Source organism: Callorhinus ursinus, unplaced genomic scaffold (genome assembly GCF_003265705.2).
Source record: "Callorhinus ursinus isolate GAN/ISIS: 27379988/994484 unplaced genomic scaffold, GSC_fseal_2.0 scaffold1, whole genome shotgun sequence".
In the NCBI taxonomy this organism is placed as follows: Eukaryota; Metazoa; Chordata; class Mammalia; order Carnivora; family Otariidae; genus Callorhinus; species Callorhinus ursinus.
The window spans coordinates 30125591-30151329 of NW_027397063.1; the positions used below are offsets into that span (position 1 = coordinate 30125591).

A 25739-nucleotide genomic window follows, 5' to 3' on the forward strand; every position below is an offset into this window, starting at 1 on the left:
AGTTTAGGGAGACAGCTGAGGGCTGGGAGAGTATCTAAGCGATGTTTCAGGCATGACCTAACAAGGCACTGACCTAATGGATAAAATGGAATTTTTAGTTGGAATAGAATGGAATCTTTTTTTAAAAAGGATGGATTTGAAAGAGAAGACAAACTTCAGATGAACCTGGTGAATGATTCTGAGAGATGAAATAAAAACAAAGGTCAAAGATAATATAATTTCAGTGTTTAAGTGACTCGAGTAATGAACATATGGAAATAAGAGAGGCATTAGGAAAAATTAGTTCAGAAATATATGATTATGTTTATTCAATATTTATTAAAATATTGAAGTTGAAGTAATTATGTAGAATTTAAAAGTTAAGGTTACTAGGCTTTTGGAGTTAGGGGACTTATGCCTAGGAAAGCGATTTTGGCCATACAAAGGTTTATCATCTCACAATGAGGGACATTTTTAGTTTTAGCCTTTTAAAATAGTCATAGTTTTCATGTGTGCAGTACTTCCTCCCTGCCCTCAGAATTATGCCATGAAGGATGCGCATATCCAGCAAAACCCGACTTTGTGGTGAGTCATTGAAGCTTGTCGGTACCTAATAGTATTTCCTATATTCTATCAGTGTTATTTACTTATTATACACTGTGTGTTTCAAATGTTTGGCCAACAGGCTTAAGTTGACTTGAGCTGTGTTTCCCCGTGTGAACAGAGTTTTTGACAGATACTATAATGTCAATCAAAAATAATGCAACACCTCATTTTCAAGTTGGCTAAATATAGTGTAATTTTACTGTAAAACTACTTAGTAAATAATTTTTCAGCATTTGGAAGCATAAGAGTGAATTTCTGAATGCTGTGTTTCTCAAAAAATAACCTATAGACTGCCTGGGTTAGAATTACCCGAGGTGTTAGTTAAAAAAATGCCTATTCCTGGTCTCAATGCAGACTTTTTAAATTAGAATTCCTGGATATTAGACCTAGAAATCCTATTTATTAAGTACCTCTGGTGATCCTTAGCTCACTATTTTTTGAGAATGCACAGGATTAGAGACCACTAAGCCAAGTATTAGTAGATATTCAAGGAAACAAAGGAAAGGGGTTCCAATCTACTAAATTTAGAAAATAATTCTTTTTTTTAAAGATTTTATTTATTTATTTGACCGAGAGAGAGAGAAAGAGAGAGCACAAGCAGGGGGAGAGGCAGAGGGAGAGAGAGAAGCAGACTCCCTGCCGAGCAGGAAGCCCAATACGGGGCTCGATCCCAGGACCCCAGGACCATGACCTGAGCCAAAGGCAGATGCGTAACTGACTGAGCCACCACCCAGGTGCCCCTAGAAATTAATTCTTAATATTCCATGTACATTATGAGTCTGTTCTTACAAGGAAATTCTATAAAACTGAGTCAAAATATACTGTAACATTTTCACATTTCTGAAAATCAGTGCAAAAATTCCTTTAGCCAACATCTTAGCAGTATTCTTTGACCACATAATTGTTTTTATTTGTTTCATGGGTTTTTTGTTGTTGTTTTGTATTGAAGTCTATGAAATCTACTTTGAAAAATGGTAGATTATATATTTTATTTACATATTCTGTTCGGTGTTGCAAAACTAGTTTTGGCCTAATGCTTCATTTGACTTCAGTTTTACAAAACTGTAATTTGAGAGAAATATTAACATGTAATACAGGGATTGTGAACTCTCTGAAGATAAACATAAAAGAAAATAAAAAGGAAAGACTGTGTCTGCTGAGTTTAAAGTCCCTGTGTCATGTATGATAAGGTTTAACCAAAAGTATTAATATTTAAACTCGCATGCCATAAATCCATGATTTTTTTGGAAATGTCCTTGCCATTTAAATCTGGTTCATGCTGGACACATAATAGAGGAGAAAAGAAAATAGCAGTAACAATACCTGTATGTCGTGTGTGTGTGTGTGAGACAACATGGACAATCTGGAAGTTTCTGAATGCTGTGAAGTATATTCCCTCAAGACGCTGCAGGCCTTGGGCGCCTGGGTGGCTCAGTTGGTTAAGCGACTGCCTTCAGCTCAGGTCATGATCCTGGAGTCCCGGGATCGAGTCCCGCATCGGGCTCCCTGCTCAGCAGTGAGTCTGCTTCTCCCTCTGACCCTCCCCTCTCTCATGCTCTATCTCGTTCTCTCTCTCAAATAAATAAATAAAACCTTAAAAAAAAAAAAGATGCTGCAGGCCACACTATGAGATATGTAAGACATCTTATGGAAAAAGATAAAGCAAATGTTTCATGTGAATGTGAATGTATGATGAAAGCAAATAATCCCCCAAAAACATTGAGAAACTTCCTTTTTAAAAGTTTTTTTTTTTTTTAAACCAGCTTTATTGAGTTAAAATAGAAAAGAGTATTACATATTTGAAGTGGACAGTTTGGTATATTTTCACATTTGTTTATAGTGATGAAATCTCACCACAATCAAGATAATGAACATACTCATCATCCACAAACATTTGTTCGTACTCCTTTATATTCCTGTCCTCCCAACCTTCTCTGCCCACTCCCCATTGCATGCTCAAATCAGAACCACTGTTTTGATCTATGTCATTATAGATTAGTTTGCATTTTCTAGAATTTTATATAAATGGACTCATTTAAGATCCTTTTTCTTCTGATACTTCTCAGCATAAATATTTTCAGATTCCTACATGTTGTTCCATATATAAACATTGTTCCTATTCATTGCTGATACCTATTCTATTGTTTGGATCTATACTATAATTTGTTTATCCATTTACCTAGTGACAAACATTTGGGTTGTTTATAGTGTGTGGCCATGACAATCAGTCATGAACAATTGTGTAAAAGTCTATATAGATTGATAGATAGATTAGATAGATAGATAGATAGATAGATAGATAGATAGATAGATGCTTTCATTTCTCTTGGAAATGACTAGGACCAGAAACACAGGGTCATATGGCAGACCTATGTTCAATTTTTAAAAACATTTCCACACTATTTTCCAAAATTGTTGTACTACTTCATGAAGTCCAACCTTTTTAGCATTATTTATTCATCATGCTTCGGTATTATATGCATGATATTTTTGCCTAACCCAAGCCCGTAAAGAATGACTTCCATAAATTGCATATGTTTAGGTTTTAGATATATTTTGAGTTGTTCTGTATTTTCAGTACCTTTATCTTTTATTTCTTTCAGCTGTATTATTCCTAGGTCAATTTTGATTGATTGATCTCGTTATAGATAGCATTTTTCTGCTTCTTTGAATGTAGTTTTTGATTGGATTCCAGACATTGTCAATTTTACCTTTTTGGTGCTGAATATTCTCACATCTCTATAAGTATTATTACACTTCCTTCTGGTTAAGTTGCTTAGAAAGAATTTAATCCTTTTAGAGTTTTTAAAGAAATTCTTAGGCAAGACCAGAGCGGTATTTATTCCAGGAATTATTGTTTTCCCACTATTAAGGTAAAAATCCTTCTGAGTGACCACAGTGCCAGCTATGAGGTTTTTCAGTCAGGTTGGTTAGAACAGGCACTATTCCCAGCTCTGTGTGAGCATCATGTACTATTTCCTCTAATCCTTTTAGCTGGTTCTTGCCCCACCTGATCAGCACTTCCTTTGCGAACACTGGATGAGACACTGAAGATGTCTGGAGTTCTTCTCTAGGTGCAGCTCTCTCTTTTCTCTTTTTTGATATTCTTCCCTGCCAACTTTAAATAATTGAATAATAATTTTATTTAGTGGTGGTGTGTTTGTGTCTGTTTACTTGTTTGTTTTAAGGTGATATAATGAATTTAAGAGGCTATACATGAAGAAGAGTGAAATGTATCCAAACTCACTTTGACAGAATGTTTGACTTTTTTGAAGTGACACTCACTCTTACTTTATAAGCAGTGTGCTGGGGGAGTGGTGGCCGCCCCTAGTTTCTCGACTTGCCTCTCTGGCTTGAAATGTCTACTTTATGAGTGAACTAGGGCAAGACCTATGAAGGTCTTTGTATTCTTGGCCTATGAGTCTGGAGTGGGCAGAGAAAGAGGGCCTCAGCTTCTCAGCCACACTCACTTGGAATTGGGTCTCTGCAACCAAGAGCAGGAGTGAGGGGGATACCGGAGTGAGGCTTCCTGGCTCTCCTGTGAAAATATTGTAGCCTTTGAAAGATCACTAGTGGGGAGGAGGGGATCCATCTTCTTGGTTACATTCACCAGGAGGCAAGGTTCCCTTGTGCTGAGTTGGAGGTGGGGTGAAGGTAGGGACCAGGTCATGTCTTAAGTACCATAGACCCTTTTGTTCTTACTAAGATTTAATAGATTTTCTTGAATAATTGTTTCTTAATTTGCTGTATATATTAGCACATTTTTTTAGAGAATATAAATGTGTGTGTATTTAAATCATTTTCACTAGTTCTGGTTGTTTCACTGGGAAGGAAGTCTACAGAGTCCCTTATGCTGATATTATGGAAGTCACCCTCTGATTTCTTTTTTATATTGATGTCTTTTTACAATGTTGACTCATAAATTATTCTAATATATCACCTTTCATTCCTTTATTTATTCTTATAAATTGTTTTCTCATTTCCCGTATTTTTTTTAACAGAAGAAAACTATTTCTCTTCTTGACCATTTTATATTTCTTAAAAAAAAAAGAAATTTATTTCTTGCCTTTATAGGAGATGAAACTATTTCATAATTTCCCTTTTCCTGGTAATTATAAGTAATTTTTATTTTTTTATTTAAATTTTTTTTTAAGATTTTATTTATTTATTTGAGAGAGAGAATGAGATAGAGAGCATGAGAGGGGGGAGGGTCTGAGGGAGAAGCAGACTCCCTGCTCAGCAGGGTGTCCGATGCGGGACTTGATCCCGAGACTCCAGGATCATGACCTGAGCCGACGAAGGCAGTCGCTTAACCAACTGAGCCACTCAGGCGTCCGATTATAAGTAATTTTTAATTATGTTCTTTTTTCATGAACTATTTATATGAAATGATCATGTATGAATTTTAAGAAGCAATTTAATAGTTTGATATATTTTTAATTCAGTTATTTTTTAGTCTTCTTTTTAAGATTTATTTATTTTAGAAAGAGACAGCATGCAATTTGGGGGAGGGTCAGTCTCACAACTGGGAGATCACACCTAAGTCAAAAACAAGAGTTGGATGCTTTACCAACTGAGCCACCCAGGTGCCCCTTTAATTAGTCTTTTTAAAAATTATATTGTCCATCTCCTTTCTTCCCCTTTTTTGTATACAGTTAAGTATATCTGAGCTCTCACCTTTAGGAAGTTCTGATACATGGAACTCTGATCTAGTTGGGCTGCACTTAGGATTGCTATGCTTAAAGAAAATAGTGAAAGGAAGAACTGAAAGGCAAATACAGGGTAAATATAATTCTGAGTGAAAAGGAAAGAAGTGACAATCAATAGTAATCAATGAGAGTGGAAAAAGGTAATAAAACAATAGAACTGCATCAGATAAAGATTACTTATTTACATTTAGTGTGTCTGATTCCCAGTCTTTAATGATCTATCTCTAGCTTCTGTACTCTTCCAAAACAGAAACTGCTCACTTATTCAGAGGTTAGACCAACAACGTCTTCAATTTTTCAGGAGAGTGATGATAGGAGGATTTATTTTGTTTTATTTTATTTTATTTTATTTTATTTTATTATTGTATTGTATTGTATTTATTTATTTTATTTTATTTGAGAGACAGAGAGCACAAGCAAGGGGAGGAGCAGAGAGAGATGGGGAATCAGGCTCCCCGCTCAGCTCCTGAACATGGGCATAGGTCTGATCCCAGGACCCTGGGATCATGACCTAAGCCAAAGTCAGATGCTTGACCAACTGAGCCACCCAGGCGCCCTGATAGGAGGCTTTAAAAAGAAATCACTACAAAGAAAAACTGTAACAAATTGACAACTGCCCACAAGTTATACACATTGACACGGAATGAGTCTACTCACTAGACTAAGGAAAGGAATGCTTTACTTGACTGAATATGGCCATTATTTTAATTAATTAAGGACAGACTTGATAAGCATCTATGATGTTCCAGACCCTGTCCTAGATGCTGGATATGAGAACTATGCAGAAGTATAACAATTAAGAATATTTGGGGAATAAAGAAAGAAGAGAGATAAGAAGGGAGAGGAGTAATGGAAGAGAAACAAAAAAAGAAAAAAGCTAGAAATAAACAAAATTAAAATTCCCAATTATCCTTTATTTTATGAATAAATGAATTATATTGGACCCTGTGAACATCCTGGTGGATAATTGGAATTTAAAAATGATATGTTGCTCAGAAAACAATATAACATGTTGAAAACTGATCAACAGAACTATTGTAGTACATGGTACAGAGAAACATTATGACATTCAGAAAGCTAATTTCTCAACACAGAGGTTTTAATGATGCAAATGATTCATTTTCACAATAAATACATGTGCGGCAGGCTGATTTTTCCTACCTGTGCTCAATGCTACAAGAGGCCAGAAAATACATTGTTTGATGACTGGAGAATGGCATCATCCCAGCTGTCTCAGGGGAGTTGCGCTTGCTTGCTGTTACAGAATGTACTCAAACGGATAGATAGTTTTATTTTCTTATAGAGTTTACTCTAATGCATGAGCTTTAAAATTTTTTTCTGCCATATTTTTATCATCTTTTTTGGGCCTACAATAAAACACCTTTTAAAATAGAAAATAGAAGAAATCCTTCAGTCTTCAGTAGAAAAAAGGACACTAAAACCTACACAAATATAGTGAGTACACTGAAGCATCAGACTCAGAGTCAGGTCCATTTTTTTTTTTTTCAGTCAGATGGTATAATCTTTTTGATTCAGCTAAATAATAAATTAATTAAATAAATTAAATAAATAAATAAAATTAAAATAACATGGTGCACAAAATATAAAATCGGTTCTAAGAAAGTGCTACAAGTGAAAGTTGACTTCTCATGTCCAAACTTTTGGTTAATGGCACTGAAGTTCACTCAATCTACTCTCAGGTGAAGAGAGGTTATTATAAGGTTTTACTGACCATGGCCAAGTGAAAGGAACATGAGGGAACCTAGTTATAGCCATAAGTTATTCCCTGGATATAAAGAGTTCACTGACTGGCTTCATAGTGATTTAGCTCCTTTCTGTCTACAGTTGCCACCACCTATCTGCTCCTTCCTCTATTTTGCACACCTTTTCCCTATTTCATGAATTATGTTCTCTCCTAAGATTGGCTAAATCATGGCTTTCCTAGGACAAGCTGTGGGATATATGTATGCATGCATGTTCAAGCATGCTCAAAATTGTTTTTTGAAATCTTCAAGGTTTTAAATCATGTTAAGATATATGGTGGAGTATCAGAAACAAACTAGTTTAATTACATTACTTATGCTTGGGGATTAAGCCTCATGCTTGTCACCCTGGATATTAGTCACCCCAGACTCAGATACCTCTTCAGGTTTAAACATACTTGGCCTGAGACACACGCTACAGAACATGGCAATTGATAGGCAAGGAATGTCTACAAAAGAAATTAGATAGGAATGAAATTTATTGTTAAAAGTCAAACCTGGTTATGGCAAACACTATGAATTCACATTCAGTAAGTATAGGTGCTATAGAAGATTATAACTTATGTTCACATTTTGATAAAATTTTTAGATTTTATGACTCTACTTCCATTAGATATAAAATATTAAGGAGTCCCTAATAAAACATTTTGGTCTGGGATTAGATTTGTAGAAGACTACTATTTCTACCCCTACCTGCCTCTTTTTTGGAGTTTTGTATTTATGAATAACAGGTAGAGTGTAAACTAAGCCCAAATTGCCCAAGATAAATTTCACAAACTATGCAGGATATACCTCACAGCTCATGAACATGTTGTGTAAGTCAGAAAGAGGAAAACCTTGTTGAAACTGACAAATGCTGTATTTTAGTTCATTATATTAGTATTGCAGAAATAAGTAATACTCATATTGCTGCTGATTAGTCAAAGACTGTGATAATAATAAAAAGATTTTCTTGAAGACAACCTAATCTCTATCTTTGTTCTCACAACATTTTTAACTAATGTTCTCAGTAACCATTTTTCTCTAAAATAGTCTATCTCCCATACTCCTTTCAAAAGATACATCTGATGGGGTGAGGACGAGAGAAAAGATCTGGTATTGTTAATTCTTAAATTGTTGTTCTCTGGTATTTTGAACATACCAATAGTTTTTAAAATATTTAAATAATATGTTTACATATCTATCTACTTTACCAGACTGGGATTTATTTCCTCACATAACTTTTTATATGTAGAATCTGACATGGTGTCAAGCACATGGTAATTAAAAGCTCAAGGTTTTTATCTAGAGAATAAATGAATCACTTGTGTTAAAGTGGTTTCAGACTTTACCTTAATAATTTTTAGAGGTGGTGACTTTTTTATTGGATGCTCTCTTGGAATAAGCAAACTAGTTCTAAATATCCTTCTAAGGTACAGGAAACTAAATACAGAGTTGAATAAATATTAATATAGAATTAAATATAGAATCAGTCACTTGGGTGAAAGTGACCTAAGACTTTACCTCGAAATTTTCTAAGGAGATGACTCTACTCCTTACTGATTGTTTTACTGGACTCAGCAATATAGTTCTAAGGTATTAAATCTTAATATATACTTGAATGTTCCTGAGCCATTAAACAATGATCGAACTAGGTCCAGTTTTTGTTATTGTTTTTGTTTTTGTTTTTAAGGAGAGGGACTCTTACAACTCATTATGTGCTAGAAGGATTTCCATTAATAAAAAAAAAAAAGAACGCGGATTAACATAAAAGGTAATGATACTGAATTTGGAACAACAGCTAAATTAGTAAAGAAAATAAAATGAAACCCAAAGTGAGATTAGCAAGTGAATTCTTTTCATAAAGTCTTCACATTTGCTAATGGTGGGTGACAAATTTGTTAGTACTTTTAGCTACTACAAAGAGAAACACATGATCAGTTAATTATTATGTCCACAAAACAGTGTACAAAATAGGTCTAACTTTTTCTGGTAGTGAGAGTCAAGAGACAAAGAGGATTCCTCTCTGAATCCACATGTTTCAGACAAATGTGTATGTATTGAACGGAGTCAGGGTACATATAACAAGATCCATACAGCATGTATTTGTAGTACCTTTTATTTCAGACCTATGCGATGACACGTAAGAGACCCCTGATCAAGAATAGCATTTTGTCTGAATAAATTGAAAGAGAGGTTTTAGAATATTTAGATAAAGTATCTCCTCTTCATCAAGTATCCATAAATATTATTACACTCATTTGAACATTTGAAACCTACTAACAAGAACTGAGTTTCAGTAAAATTCCATGCCAAGTAATTCTCTCTCTTGCATATGCATTCTCTCTCTCTCTCTCTCAAATAAATAAATAAATCTTTTTTTATTTTATTATGTTATGTTAATCACCATACATTACATCATTAGTTTTTGATGTAGTGTTCCATGATTCACTGTTTGTGTATAACACCCAGTGCTCCATTCAGTACATGCCCTCTTTAATACCCATCACCAGGCTAACCCATCCCCCCACCCCCTCCCCTCTAGAACCCTCAGTTTGTTTCTCAGAGTCCTGTCTCTCATGGTTCATCTCCTCCTCCAATTTCCCCCTCATTTTTCCCTTCCTACTATCTTCTTTTTTTTTTTTTTAACATATAATGTATTATTTGTTTCAGAGGTACAGGTCTTTGATTCATCAATCATACAATTCACAGTGCTTACCATAGCACATACCCTCCCCAGTGTTTATGACCCAACCACCCCATGCTTCCCAACCCCCACCACTCCAAGCAACCCTCAGTTTGTTTCCTGAGATTAAGAATTCCTCGTATCAGTGAGATCATATGATACATGTCTTTCTCTGACTGACTTATTTCACTTAGCATAATACACTCTAGTTCCATTCATGTCATTGGAAATGGCAAAATTTCACTTTTTATGGCTGTATAATATTCCATTGTATATATACATAACCTCTTCTTTATCCATTCATCTGTCAATGGACATCTTGGCTCTTTCCATAGTTGGGCTATAATGGACATTGCTGCTATAAACATTGGGGTGCACGTACCCCTTCAGATAACTATATTTGTATCTTTGGGGTAAATACCCAGTAGTACAATTGCAGGGTCATACAGTAGCTCTATTTTCAACTTTTTGAGGAACCTCCATACTGTTTTCCAGAGTGGCTGCAACACCTTGCATTCCCACCAACAGTGTAGGAGGGTTCCCCTTTCCCTGCATCCTCGCCAACATCTGTCATTTGTTGACTTGTTAATTTTAGCCATTCTGACTGGTGTGAGGTGGTATCTCATTGAGGTTTTGATTTGGATCTCCCTGATGCCGAGCGATGCTGAGCACTTTTTCATGTGTCTGTTGGCCATTTGGATGTCTTCTTTAGAAAAATGTTCATATCTTCTGCCCATTTCTTGATTAGATCATTTGTTCTTTGGGTGTTGAGTTTGATAAGTTCTTTATAGATTTTGGATACTAGCCCTTTATCTGATATGTCATTTGCAAATATCTTCTCCCATTCTGTCGGTTGTCTTTTGGTTTTGTTGACTGTTTCCTTTGTTGTGCGAAAGATTTTATCTTGATGAAGTCCCATTAGTTCATTTTTGCCTTGCTTCCCTTGCCTTTGGCAAGTTTTCTAGGAGGAAGTTGCAGCGGCCCAGGCTGAAAAGGTTGCTGCCTGTGTTCTCCTTTAGGATTTTGATGGACTCCTGTCTCACATTTAAGTCTTTCATCCATTTTGAGTCTATTTTTCTGTGTGGTGTAAGGAAATGGTCCAGTTTCATTCTTCTGCATGTGGCTGTCCAATTTTCCCAATACCATTTGTTGAAGAGACTGTCTTTTTTCCCTTGGACATTCTTTCCTGCTTTGTCAAAGATTAGTTGACCATAGAGTTGAGGGTCCATTTCTGGGCTCTCTATTCTGTTCCATTGATCTATGTGTCTGTTTTTGTGCCAGTACCATACTGTCTTGATGATGACAGTTTTGTAATAGAGCTTGAAGTCCAGAATTGTGATGCTGCCGGCTTTGTCAGCTTTTCTTTTTCAACATTCCTCTGGCTATTTGGGGTCTTTTCTGGTTCCATACAAATTTTAGGATTATTTGTTCCATTTCTTTAAAAAAAGTGGATGGTGTTTTGATAGGGATTGCATTAAATGTGTAGATTGCTCTAGGTAGCATTGACATCTTCACAATATTTTTCTTCCAATCCATGAACAAGGAACCTTTTTCCATTTCTTTGTGTCTTCCTTGATTTCTTTCATGAGTATTTTATAGTTTTCTGAGTACAGATTCTTTGCCTCTTTGGTTAGATTTATTCCTGGGGATCTTATGGTTTTGGGTGCATTTGTAAATGGAATCGACTCCTTAATTTCTCTTTCTTTTATCTTGTTGTTGGTATATAGGAATGCCACTGATTTTTGTGCATTGATTTTATATCCTGCCACTTTACTGAATTCCTTTATGAGTTCTAGCAGTTTTGGGGTGGAGTCTTTTGGATTTTCCACACAAAGTCTCATATTATCTGCAAAGAGTGAGAGCTTGACTTCTTTGCCATTTCAGATGGCTTTTATTTCTTTTTGTTGTCTGATTGCTGTGGCTAGGACTTCTAGTATTATGTTGAACAGCAGTGGTGATAGTGGACATCCCTGCCGCATACCTGACCATAGGGGGAAATCTCTCAGTTTTTCCCCAGTGAGAATGATAGTCGCTGTGGGTTTTTCATAGATGGCTTTTATGATATTGAGGTATGAATCCTCTCTCCCTACACTCTGAAGAGTTTTAATCAAGAAACGATGCTGTACTTTGTCAAATGCTTTTTCTGCATCTATTGAGAGGATCATATGGTTCTTGTTCGTTCTTGTATTAGTGTATTGTATCACATTGATTGATTTGTAGATGTTGAACCAACCTTGCAGCCCAGGAATAAATCCCACTTGGTCATGGTGAATAATCCTTTTAATGTACTGTTGGATCCTATTGGCTAGTATTTTGGTGAGAATTTTTGCATCCGTGTTCATAAGGGATATTGGTCTGTAATTCTCTTTTTTGATGGGGTCTTTGTCTGATTTTGGGATCAAGGTAATGCTGGCCTCATGAAATGAGTTTGGAAGTTTTCCTTCCATTTCTATTTTTTGGAACAGTTTCAAAAAAATAGGTATTAATTCTTCTTTAAATGTTTGGTAGAATTCCCCTGGGAAGCCATCTGGCCCTGGGCTCTTTTTTGTTGGGAGATTTTTGATTACTGCTTCAATGTCCTTAGCGGTTATAGGTCTGTTCAGGTTTTCTATGTCTTCTTGGTTCAGTTTTGGTAGTTGATACATCTCTAGGAATGCATTCATTTCTTCCAGATCATCTAATTTGCTGGCATAGAGTTGCTTATAATATGTTCTTACAATTGTTTGTATTTCTTTGGTGTTGGTTGTGATCTCTCCTCTTTCATTCATGATTTTATTGATTTGGGTCCTTTATCTTTTCTTTTTGATAAGTCTGGACAGGGGTTTATCAATCTTATTAATTCTTTCAAAGAACTAGCTCCTAGTTTCATTGATCTGTTCTACTGTTCTTTTGGTTTCTCTTTCATTGATTTCTGCTCTGATCTTTACTATTTCTCTTCTGCTGGGTTTAGGCTTTATTTGCTGTTCTTTCCCAGCTCCTTTAGGTTAGGGTTAGGTTGTGTATTTGAGACCTTTCTTGTTTCTTGAGAAATGCTTGTGTTGCTATATACTTTCCTCTTAGGACTGCCTTTGCTGCATCCCAAAGATTTTGAACAGTTGTGTTTTCATTTCATTTGTTTCCATGATTTTTTTAATTCTTCTTTAATTTCCTGGTTGACCCATTCATACTTTAGTAGGATGCTTTTTAGCCTCCATGTATATGAGTTTTGTGTGACTTTCCTCTTGTGATTGAATTCTAGTTTCAAAGTGTTGTGGTCTGAAAATATGCAGGGAATGATCCCAATCTTTTGGTACTGGTTGAGACCTGATTTCTGACCTAGGATGTGATCTATTCTGGAGAATGTTCCATGGGCACTAGAGAAGAATGTGTATTCTGTTGCTTTGGGATGGAATGTTCTGAATGTATCTGTGAAGTGCATTTGGTCCAATGGGTCGTTTAAAGTCTTTATTGCCTTGTTGATCTTTGGCTTAGATGGTCTGTCCATTTCAGTGAAGGGGTTGTTAACCTCCCCTACTATGATTGTATTGTTGTCCATGTGTTTCTTTGCTTTTGTTATTAATTGGCTGCTCCCATATTAGGGGCATAGATATTTACAATTGTTAGATCTTCTTTTGAATAGACCCTTTAAGTATGATATAGTGCCCTTCCTCATCTCTTATTATAGTCTTTGGATTAAAATCTAATTTGTCTGATATAAGGATTGCCACCCCAGCTTTCTTTTGATGTCCTTTACCATGGTAAATTGTTTTCCACCCTCCTCACTTTCAAGCTGGAGGTGTCTTTGGGTCTAAAATGAGTCTCCTGCAGACAGCATATTGATAGGTCTTGTTTTTTTATCCAATCTGATAGCCTGTGTCTTTCAGTTGGGGCATTTAGGCCATTTACATTCAGGGTAACTATTGAAAGATATGAATATAGTGCCATTGTATGGCCTGTAAGGTGACTGTTACAGTATGTTGTCTCTGTTCCTTTCTGGTCTATGTTACTTTTAGGCTCTTTCTTTGCTTACAGGAGCCCTTTCAATATTTCTTGTAGGGCTGGTTTCATGTTTGCAAATTCTTTTAGGTTTCGTTTGTCCTGGAAGCTCTTTATCTCTCCTTCTATTTTCAATGACAGCCTGCCTAGATATAGTTTCTTGGCTGCATATTTTTCTCATGTAGTGCTCTGAATATATCATGCCAGTACTTTCTGGTCTGCCAGGTCTCTGTGGATAGGTCTGTTGCCAATCCAGTTTCTATCATTGTAGGTTACAGACATCTTGTTCTGGCTGCTTTCAGGATTTTCTCTTTGTCTCTGAGACTTGTAAGTTTTACTATGAGATGTTGGGGTGTTGACCAATTTTTATTGATTTTTGAGGGGGATTCTCTGTGCCTCCTGGATTTTGATGCCTGTTTCCTTCCCCAAATTAGGGAAGTTCTCTGCTATAATTTGCTCCAGTATACTTTCTGCCCCCCTCTCTCTTTCTTCTACTTGTGGGATCCCAATTATTCTAATTTTGTTTAATCTTATGGTATCACTTATCTCTTGAATTCTGCCCTCATGATCCAGTAGTTGTTTATCTCTCTTTTTCTCAGCTTCTTTATTCTTCATCATTTGGTCTTCTATATCACTGATTCTCTCCTCTGCTTCATTTATCCTAGCAGCTAGAGCCTCCATTTCTGATTGCCCCTCATTGATAGCCTGTTTGATTTCAACTTGGTTAGATTTTAGTTCTTTTATTTCTCCAGAAAGGGTTTCCCTTTTCTTCCATGCTTTTTTTGAGCCCAGCTAGTTTCTTTATAATAGTCATTCTGAACTCTAGTTCCGACATCTTACTAATGTTTGTTTTGATTGGGTCCTGGCAGTCCATACTGCCTCTTGTTCTTTTTTTTTTTTTTTGAGGTGATTTTTTCCATCTTGTCATTTTGTCCAGAGGAGAACAGATGAATGAGAGAACAAAATGCTAACAGGGTAACGATGACCCCAGAAAAATATACACTAAACAAATCAGAAGAGACCTGAAACCAAGGGAAAAGAAAGGGAAAGAAAGAAAAAAGAAAAAAAAAGAATATGATCAAATAGGATCAGGCTGGTGAATAGATCAGTGCCACACACTAGATTTTGGGCATATTTTGGTCTGTTAGAAGAAACTGCCTCCCAAAATTTTAAAGAAAGAAAAACCTCTATATGTACAAAAATAAGGGTAAATAGGATGAAGGGATAGAATATGACTGTAAAGATGAAAATTATAAAAGATTTTATAAAAGAAATTGATAAGGTGGTTGAAAAAAGAGAAGAGAAATTAAAAAAAAATGGGAGAGAATGTGATAAGTCAGGAGACTAGAACAAAGCCATACACTAGAGATTTAGGGTATATTTTGGTCTGTTAGAAGAAACTGTATCCCAAAATTTTTAAAGAGAGAACAACTTATATATATACCAAAAATAAGGTTAACTACAATGAAAGGATAGAATATGACTTTAAAAATGAAAAATAAGAAAGATTTTTTAAAAAGGGATTGATAAGATATTGGTTGAAAAAGGGAACAAGAAAAATTCAAAAAAATAGAAAAAGAATAAAAGGAAAAATAAAAAAAAATAACTTTGAAAGACTAAAGAATCATGGGGAAAAAAGCCATGAATTCTTTGTGCAGTATTCCCCTAGTGCTGGATTTCTGCCATTCTCATTGATTGGTAAACTTGGTCTTGGCTGGCTGTTCTTGCTGATCTGGAGGATGGGCCTGTTGCAGTGATTCTCAAATGTCTTTGTGGGAGACAGAATTGCCCCACCCTTGCTGGGGGCCGGGCCAAGTAATCCGCTCGGGTTTGCTCTCACAGAGCAAACCCGAGCAGATTTTGTTCCCTGTGAGCTTTTGGTACGGCTTTGGAGGATGAGAGTGACAATGGCAGCCTCCCAATCTCCGCCCTGGAGGAGCCAAGAACTCAGGGCCCCCCTCCCCAGTGAGCCCCCAGAGAAAAGCAGTTAGTCACTCCCATTTCCCTGGTCTCCAGCCGCACTCCGTGCTCACCTGGCCTGTAACTGAGCATTTCTATCTCTAGCACATGACCCCGTGTGGAGTCTACAAACCCAGCAGATCCCTACAGTCTCCTGTGCCACTCCTCCCCGGGGGAAGGAAGAGGTGTCTCCCCGGATCTGCCGCTTGTTGGGTCCTTGCTGGAAGAGCAGTGGCCCAACTGTGCCACAGATCACAGTTTACAGTGACCCTGAGCTGAGAGCCTACGCCTCTGCTCTGTCTCTGCAGCCAGCTTCCCTCGCTGGTCTCCCTGCCCCAATACCTGGGAGCTCTAGTGCACTCAGGCACCCCTGGTCTTTCTGTGACCCTGAGGGTCCTGAGACCACACTGTCCCAGCAAGCATTCCACCCCTGCTTAGCCACTGGAGCTACAACCCTCAGCAGAGCTGACTTCTAAAAGTTCCGATTTTGTGCTCCATGGCTGTATCACTTGCCAGTAGCAGATGTCCGAGGCCCCTACCCCCGCCATCTATCTTCCCGAATTTCACCTCGAATTCACTTCTCTGCACGTCCTACCTTCCAGAAAGTGGTCACTTTTCTGTTCAGAGAGTTGCTGCTATTCTTTTCTTCAATCTCCTGTTGAGTTCGTAGGTGTTCAGAATGGTTTGATACCTATCTAGCTGAATTCCTGGGACCAGACGAAATTTAGGTCTCCTACTCCTCTGCTATCTTGCTCCTCTAAATAAATAAATCTTAAAAAAATAAAACATGCATCTAAGTTACTGAATGAGTTAATCAGGCATAGTTACTTTATGTCAATTTAAAAAAGTAACAGAGAGTTAGTTATCTTCTAAAAATTGTGTTTAGTTTTAGAATTTTGATCTATAGAGCTTCTTTTAAACAGATATTACACAACATATTCAGTTGTCCAAAACGATCACTTCAAATTTTTGACATAAAATTACCTTGTATAATGCTCACATTTTCTCTTCTCTATGACAAGAGGGCATACATTCAGCTTACTAACAAATTGCCAAATCATTAAAGTACCATTAATATGGATTCAGAATAATTCCCTAAAATTATCATCTGATCCACAATAAAACACTGGAACAAACCCAGACTCTGAAAATAATAGTGAAGTTTAAGTTCTACAGAAGCATCAATATCTGGGGTAAACACTGCAACCCTGCAGCTTTGGTCATGGCCAGGAAATTAAAGGCCCAACTAGATCAGGAGAAGTTACATAATGTCCTACATAATTCCTAACAGATGTGTCTCAGTGATGAGAAGTTATGGCACTCCCAGTAATGGGACCAGCTGGAAGCTGTGTCTAAATCTTACCTTGTTCCCAGGGTGGCTATGGCTTATTGGCCTTCCCATGGATTAAAAGGAAACTGGCCCATGTTAGGGGCACGTCTGAGAAAGAAGGCTTCTACAGGATGCGAAACAAGATTGCCCTTAATAAGAATGGGAGTATGTTCTTTCTGGATCTGTTTAGATGGGATTAAAATCACAAAAGTGCAGAAAGGAAATGCATCACAAATATTCAGATTGCAGTACTCAGGGTGATTAGAACCACTGTGGAGACAAGGTGACTTTCCAAGGAACTGCACTTTAGATGATTTCCTATGGAAAAATCCAGTCCAAAAGAGGCTGGAAACTATAGACATAGAGGCAGGTGACCTAACATTATAAATCTGGAAAGATGGATATGGATGTAGCTTCTGAGATTTGTTATATTATGAGAAGTTTTATATGTAAAAAAACAAAACAAAACAAAACAAAACAAAACAAAACAAAAAACACACAGATGACCTTTGTTCCTTAGCTAACCTGATTCAGGGCTTCTAAATTTGTTAATTTAGAGGCTCTGCGTGTCTCACTCATGATTACATCTGCTTTTTTGTTTTGTTTTGTTTTGTTTTGTTTTTTCCACCTTGGCTCTTGGTGAGATCAAGATCTAAAATCCCAAATATAAGCAGACTACTATTCTACATTCCAAGTCTCATAAAGAAAAATATAAAAACTGGTAGATAATTACTTATTTTGAGACTTCACATTCAAGGAAAATAACTTCTGTTTAGAAGCACACTTGAAGAATTTTCCTAAGCAGATTTCTTTCTAACTTTTTTTATTACAGAAAATTTCTAATGTAGACAGTGATAGCATAATAAGACAGTTCTGAACTGCTACCCACCGGAAGCAACCACTGTTTGTATTATTTGTGAACAAGTGCTGAAAGTCCAGAACCTCTTTTGGAAAAAAGATAGAAGTGTGGCAGCAAGGATTATGAGGGAAAGTAATCCTACAATCACCTCTGTTTGTTGCTTGATCTCAACTTGTGTTGACCATCATACCAATATGCTATATAATATATGAAATGCACATTTTGAAAAATGTAAAAAAAATGAGAAGAAATACATATTTTAAAATAGTAAAGATAGAATGGGAGGTTAGGAAGAGAGGAAATTAAAATGATAGAGAGAGAGATTGAGATGAAGAGAGAAAGGGGGTTAGAGTAAGTCCCAATATTTCCTCTTCATCTTTGGTTACATCTCTGGTATTGATAAATAATCTACTTTACCCTTGCTCCTCAAAATATGTCCATGGGCCAGCAACAGACTTTCAGGCTCTAGCCCACCAAATATTGAATCAGAGTCTGCATTTTACCAAGATCCAAAGGTGATATATATGTACATTCCATTTTTTTTAAGATTTTATTTATTTGACAGAGAGCGAGAGAGGGAACACAAGCAGGGGGAGTGGGAGAGGGAGAAGCAGGCCTCCCACTGAGCAGGAAGCCTCATGTGGGGCTCAATCCCAGGACCCTGAGATCATGACCTGAGCCAAAGGCAGTCACTTAATCAACTGAGCCACCCAGGAGCCCCTGTACATTCCATTTTGAAAAATACTGCTCTAGATCGCAATGTAGTGAAAGGACATGCCAGAGTAGAAAAAATGGAAACCCTGAAGCAAGACAGAACTTGAAACAAGAGTACACATGCAATCAACAAATTGAGCAATATAAAGAAAATTTCTATTGATTCTACAACTGTGAATACATCAGTTATTTTATAAAGCTAGAAAGCCAAAATAGACATAAATTTCAAGTACTATTTCCTGCCTGTATTTTTTGGAGGGTGGGGGTAAGGAGGAGATCAGCATAAAATATAGGAAAAGATAATATGATTGGCTCTTCTTGATTTTTTTTCTTATTCATTTTAGAGCTTCTAGGAACCCTATAGGCTGTCCCATAAGCTAATATTAAAAGCAACAAATTATACTTTTGTTTACTCTATTTGAATGATGCTCATTAAAATTTTATGTTATATACAATTGCTATCAGATTTTATGTATCCAATTAATATTACATTAAGTGATAATTTTGTAAAGGAATCGGCTAAAGAAAGCAGATGTGTGGGTTCTTAAAATACAGCTGTCATGGGTGCCTGGGTGGCTCAGATGGTTAAGCGTCTGCCTTCGGCTCAGGTCATGATCCCAGGGTCCTGGGATTGAGTCCTGCATCGGGCTCCCTGCTCAGCGGGGAGCCTGCTTCTCCCTCTGCTTCTCTCTCTCTCTCTCTCTCTGTCTCTCATGAATAAATAAATAAAATCTTTAAAAAAATACAGCTGTCATTAAAATTAAACAATTAGCAATATTTTAGAATAATTTTTCATATATTGTATAACATAATTATAAAAGTGGTTTGTTAAGAGATCTAGGTCTTCTTATACTGCCACTGCTTAGAGCTACAAACCAGAAAATGTTGGACATGGATTTATAGGAAAGAATATAAAATATAAAAATGAGGAGACATTTTGTATAAATCTATAAAACACTGAAAAGTAAAAGATCTCATATATATGTATACATATTTTAATATAACAAAGAGTTACAAATATATATATTTAATATAACAAAGGGCTGTATTTTCCTGACATATTTTGACTGAAAGGAAATAATTCCATCTTTTACCCTAATATTTTTTAAACTGAGATTGAAACTAATTTTCAAATGCAAAAATCTCAGAAATGACTTTGGTTAGCAAAAATGAGTTATTTCATAAAACATTTATGAAAAATCCTGTATCCTGTATGATTGATTTATAGTTAAAAAGATATAATTGAGCTATTTTGTTCTTCTATTTTTCAAATGTTAGAAATTTTCTACTTTTCAAATGTTAGAAATTTTTCTTACTCTCAGAACTGTCTAAATCACAAAAAATTTTTAATGGTAAAGTCTTAATTAGGTAATTTTTTCTTAATTTGTGAACACAATCATACATTTTCAAGAGTAAGACATGGAACATTTATCTAGTTTTATCCTTTACTAATATTTATTCTATTTTTTAATCAAATAAGATAAAGTCAGACTTCTCTGGAAAAAAGTAAAACTCAATGGACCATGCAAATATCTACCCACCAAATACCTCAAATTCAGTATTACTTTCAAAGTCAAATCTTTGCATAGAGCACAACAATGGAGAAGCTGAACTTATATTACTTCGTTGTAATTAATATGTCTTTAAATGTTTTATTTATTTTATTTTTAATAACATATAATGTATTATTTGTTTCAGGGGTACAGGTCTGTGATTCATCAGTCTTACACATTTCACAGTGCTCACCATAGCACATACCCTCCCCAATGTCCACCACCCAGCCACCCCAACCCTGCCACCCCCCTCCACTCCAGCAACCCTCAGTTTGTTTCCTGAGATTAAGAGTCTCTTATGGTTTGTCTCTCTCTCCGGTTTCATCTTGTTTCATTTTTCCCTCCCTTCCCCTATGATCCTCTGTCTTGTTTCTCAAATTCTGCGTATCAGTGAGATGATATGATACTTGTCTTTCTCTGATTGGCTTCTTTTGCTTAGCATAATACCCTCTAGGTCCATCAATGTCATTGCAAATGTCAAGATTTCATTTGATAGCTGCATAATATTCCATGGTGTGTGTATATATATATATACACACACCACATCTTCTTTATCCATTCATCCGTTGATGGACATCTTGGCTTTTTCCATAGTTTGGCTCTTGTGGACATTGCTGCTATGAACATTGGGGTGCACATACCCCTTCAGATCACTACATTTGTATCTTTAGGGTAAATACCCAGTAGTGCAATTGCTGGGTCATAGGGTAGATCTATTTTCAACTTTTTGAGGAACCTCCATACTGTTTTCTAGAGTGGCTACACCAGCTTGCAATCCCACCAACAGTTTAGGAGGGTGCCCCTTTCTCCGCATCCTCACCAACATCTGTTGTTTCCTGATTATTTAATACATAGTAAAATAAAATATTTTATGCATTTTATTCAATGTAACTCTTTTCCTGAAATTATCATTGTTCATTTGAAATGAAAGAGTAAGAAAATGGAATAGCTTTCTCCCTCAACTACATTGAAAATCTTGAAAAGAGTAAGAAAATGGAATAGCTTTCTTCCTCAACTACATTGAAAATCTTAATTTAGCCTATCATTTTGATTTCTAATCCATTAAAATTACCCTCTTCTTATCAACTACTTTAGACTTAAGAAATTTTAAATTAAATGAAAATATTATTAAACCTCTTTTCCATAAAGAACAAATAATCCCTGAGTGTACCGTTTAACAATGAATCTTAAAACAAACAAACAAAAAGAAACAATGAATCTTAATCATGCACAGTAAGTTTAAATATCAATAAATGAATACACATCTTGAGGAATAATTCATGCTGAAATAAATTCTTCAGCCAAATGAAGAGCATTTATCTCAATGTAAATTTCACTGCAAATATATATTTTTAAATACCCGAATTTTTAAAATATATTTTACTTTTCCTTTTTTTTAAAAAAAATCTTCTTTTTTTTGTTTCAAGTTTTTATTTAAATTCCAATTAGTTAACATATAGTATAATAGTTTCAGGAGTAGAATTTGGTGATTCATCACTTACATAAACATCCAGTGCTCATCACAACTCTCTAGCTCTAACCATGTCATTGCAAATGGCAAGATTTCATTATTTTTGATGACTAAGTAATATTCCACATTTTCTTTATCCATTCATCAGTTGATGGATATTTGGGCTACTTCCATAATTTGGCTATTGTTGATAGTGCTGCCATAAACATCGGGATGTATGTGTCCATTTGAATCAGAATTTTCATATCCTTTGGGTAAATACCTAGTAGTGCAATTGCTGGATCATAGGGTACTTCTATTTTTAACTGTTCGAGGAAACTCCTTACTGTTTTCCAGAGTGGCTGCACCAGTTGCATTCCCACCAGCAGTGTCAGAGGGTTCCCCTTTATCTACATCCTCGCCAGCATCTATCGTTCCCTGTGTTGTTAATTTTAGCCATTCTGACAGGTGTGAGGTGGTGTCTCATTGCCGTTTTGATTTGTATTTGATTTGTATTTCCCTGTGATGGGAAATGTGATGTTGAGCATCTTTTCATGTGTGTGTTAGCCATCTGGATGTCTTCTTTGGAAAAGTATCTATTGATGTCTTCTGCCCATTGATGTCTTTTTCCCATTTCTTAACTGGATTATTTGTTTCTTGGGTGTTGAGTTTGATACATTCTTTATACATTTTGGACACTAACCCTTTATCAGATATGTCATTTGCAAATATCTTATATTCTGTAGACTGTCTTTTAGTTTTGTTGATTGTTTCCTTTGCTGTGCAGAAGCTTTTTATCTTGATGAAGTCCCAATAGTTCATTTTTGCTTTTGTTTCCCTTGCCTCTGGCAACATGTCTAGTAAGAAGTTGCTACAGCTGAGGTCAAAGAAGTTACTGCCTGTGTTCTCTTCTCATAGTTTGATGGTTTCCATCTCATATTTAGGTCTTTCAACCATTTTGAATTTATTTTTGCATATGGTATAAGAAAGTGGTCCAGTTTCATTCTTTTGCATGTTGTACAGTCCAGTTTTCCCAACACCATTTGTTGAAGAGATTGTGTTTTTTCCATTGGATATTCTTTCCTTCTTTGTCAAAGATTAGTTGACCATAGAGTTGTGGGTCCAATTCTGGGTTTTCTATTCTGTTCTATTGATCAATGTGTCTGTTTTTGTGCCAGTACCATACTGTCTTGATGACTACAGCTGGTAATATAGCTTGATACCTCCAGCTTTGTTTTTCTTTTTCAAGATTGCATTTGCTATTCAGGTTCTTTTGTGGTTCCATACAAATTTTAGGATTGTTTGTTCTATCTTTGTGAAAAACACTGTTGGTATTTTGATAGGGATTGCATTAAATGTGTAGATTGCTTTTAACAATATTTGTTCTTCCAATCTAGGAACATGGAATGTTTTTTTTTTTTTTTCATTTCTTTGTGTCTTCTTCAATTTCTTTCATAAGTGTTATATGGTTTTCAAAGTACAGTTCTTTTACCTCTTTGGTTTATTCCTAGGTATCTTATGGTTTTTGGTGCAATTATAAATGGGATCATTTTCTTGACTTCTCTTTCTGCTGCTTCCTTATTGGTGTGTAGAAATGTCGTAGATTTCTGTACGTTGATTTTGTATCCTGTGACATTACTGAATTCATGTATCAGATTTAGCAACTTTTTGGTGGAGTCTTTCAGGTTTTCTACATAGAGTATCATGTAACCTGTGAATAGTAAAAGTTTGACTTCTTCCTTGCCAAGTTGGATGCCTTTTATTTCTTTGAGTTGTCTCATTGCTGAAGCTAGGACTTCCAGTACTATGTTAAATAACAGTGGTGAGAGTGGACGTCCCTGTCTTCATCTTGACCATAGAGGAAAAGCTCTGTTTTTCACCACTGAGGTTTATATTCACCGTTTGTCTTTTGTATATGGCCTTTATGAGGTTGAGGTATATTTCCTCTATCCCTACTTTGTTGAGGGATTTATCAAGAATGGATGCTGTACTTTGTCAAATGTTTTTTCTGCATCTATTGATAGGGTCATATGATTCTTATTCTTTCATTAATGTGGTGTATCACATTGGTTGATTTGTGAATATTGAATCACCCTTGCAGCCCAGTAATAAATCCTACTTGATTGTGGTGAATGATTCCTTTAATGTATTATTGTATTCGATTTGCTGGTATTTTGTTGAGAATTTTTGAATCCATCTCTTCTTCCTTTTCTTTATAAAAGATGACAACTTTCTCATTGTAGGTATTCTTTAGCAATTATGTTCATCTCATATTGTTCATGTTGAAATCATAGCTCAAATACATTGCACTTTCTTTTAGGCATAACCTGATGTTGTGAATTTGGCCTTCCCAACTGTACTTGAGGCTCACAGAATTAAGATTATACTTACTTAAAACTTAAATCTAAAGAAAGGAGATTAATATTGTAAAATGGCCTGATTTCTCAAATGGAGTATAAAAAAAACAAACCAAAAAACATGTCACTAAAGGAATATAGTTCTGTGTCCCACCCTTTTATTTTATTTATGCAGTTATATTTTAAGTTTTATTTCTGAAGTATTTTTATTTGCTCAAACCAAAATGGATTAAATGTTAAATAAACAAATATTTGCTTTTTAAAAAATTGAAAAAGAGAGGAAAATGGTGCTTCCAGTTGTGTCTTGAGTAAATGAAGTCTGTTACATTTTGAAAGATAATGTCACAGAATTTTTAAAACTTACATTTTATTTTCAGATGTAAAATATTTAAAAGAAGAGGATGCAAATCGCAAAACATTCACTGTCAGCAGCACACTGGATTTCCGAGTGGACCGGAGCGATGATGGCGTGGCTGTGATCTGCAGAGTAGACCATGAATCTCTCAATGCCACCCCTCAGGTGGCCATGCAGGTGCTAGAAATACACTGTAAGTAAACGCTACTCCCTTCCCATTTATCTCAACAGAAGCAAATCTCTTCATCTACATTTAAAATCATTTCAAACTATCCTGAAGTGCCGCATGTGTGCAGCAAAACCTTCAGCAAAGTGAAATACAACTACTCTCATTGGTATTAATCACATTCAGAGGAAGGTAGTTCTTGCCTGAATATCATTCTTGACAAGGAAGATAAATAAAGGAAATATCCTTATTAAAGGTTAGAACTTCTAATTATGTCCCACATGGTGACTTGATGCATGTGTATGCCTGTGGGGGGGGGGGGTAGGAAGAGTAATTATTTTGGCAGAGTCAATGACAGTGGGGAATCTGAAGAGCCTTGATGGACCTTATTGTATGAAAGTAACTTTGTTATGCATAAACATGTTGTCCTATCTGTGCTTTTAAAATTAGACAATTTTTACATTCTATACGAGATATTCTTTGTCTTTGTAAATACATTGGCATATCCATTATGTTTTCTTCGTCAACTTCACCATTACTGACAAGTGATAGGAAAAATATTAATTGGATGACTCCAGTGGGCCAGGGGCAGTGCTAAATGCTTCACAGGCATGATTTCATCTCATGTCTTATGTTAGGGCATCAGCATAAAAACCTGGTGAGTAGTTAACCCCTCTAGTCACAGTTTATGGACAAAGACACTGAAGGTTATAGTGGTTGAGTCATTTGGCCAAGTTCACACAACTAGCAAATGGTAGACTTGTAATCATGACACTTTTATTAGTTAACAAGTCCCTGGAATATAACAGGTGATCTAGAAATATTTATCCACATGAAAATGAATCAACTGAAATATATAAGATAAAGTTGAAAAAGTAGAGCCCCCAGGATTGCATTTCTGAATTGAATCACTTCATTTTTTTTTAATATTGGAAAGTTTTTGTTTGTGATAAAGTTATAGTTTACATTTAGAATTTCTGTGTGATATAAAATTACATTAAATCCTAAAATGTTAAATCTAAGTACTGGTCTTTTAAAATCCTCACTTTATTTTGTTTTTATTTATTTATTCAACAAGAACTTATTGATTGCCTACTATGGAACAGGCATTATTTTAGGCACTGGGGTTACATAAGTGACCAAAAAATAACATTAACAAAACAAATTAGGATTGTTTTCATGTGTCAAAATTACCACCACCACCACCAGCAATAAACTCCAGTTTTCTTATAGCATCCATTCTACGTAGGAATGACAGAAAAGCAAAATAAATAAAAACAACATATAGCATGCTGTATA

At 35.8% G+C, this 25739-nt stretch overlaps 1 protein-coding gene across 6 annotated transcripts in view; it reads left to right on the forward strand.

Moving 5' to 3' along the window:
• The window catches only part of CADM2 (cell adhesion molecule 2), a 1066008-nt gene that overhangs the window by 898342 nt on the left and 141927 nt on the right, over window positions 1-25739 (forward strand). For all 6 annotated transcript variants that reach the window (XM_073892096.1, XM_073892076.1, XM_025872953.2 and 3 more), the window contains one exon: window positions 24297-24467. In XM_073892096.1, coding sequence (XP_073748197.1) covers window positions 24297-24467 — 171 coding nt within the window. The remainder of the gene's footprint in view (window positions 1-24296; window positions 24468-25739) is intronic.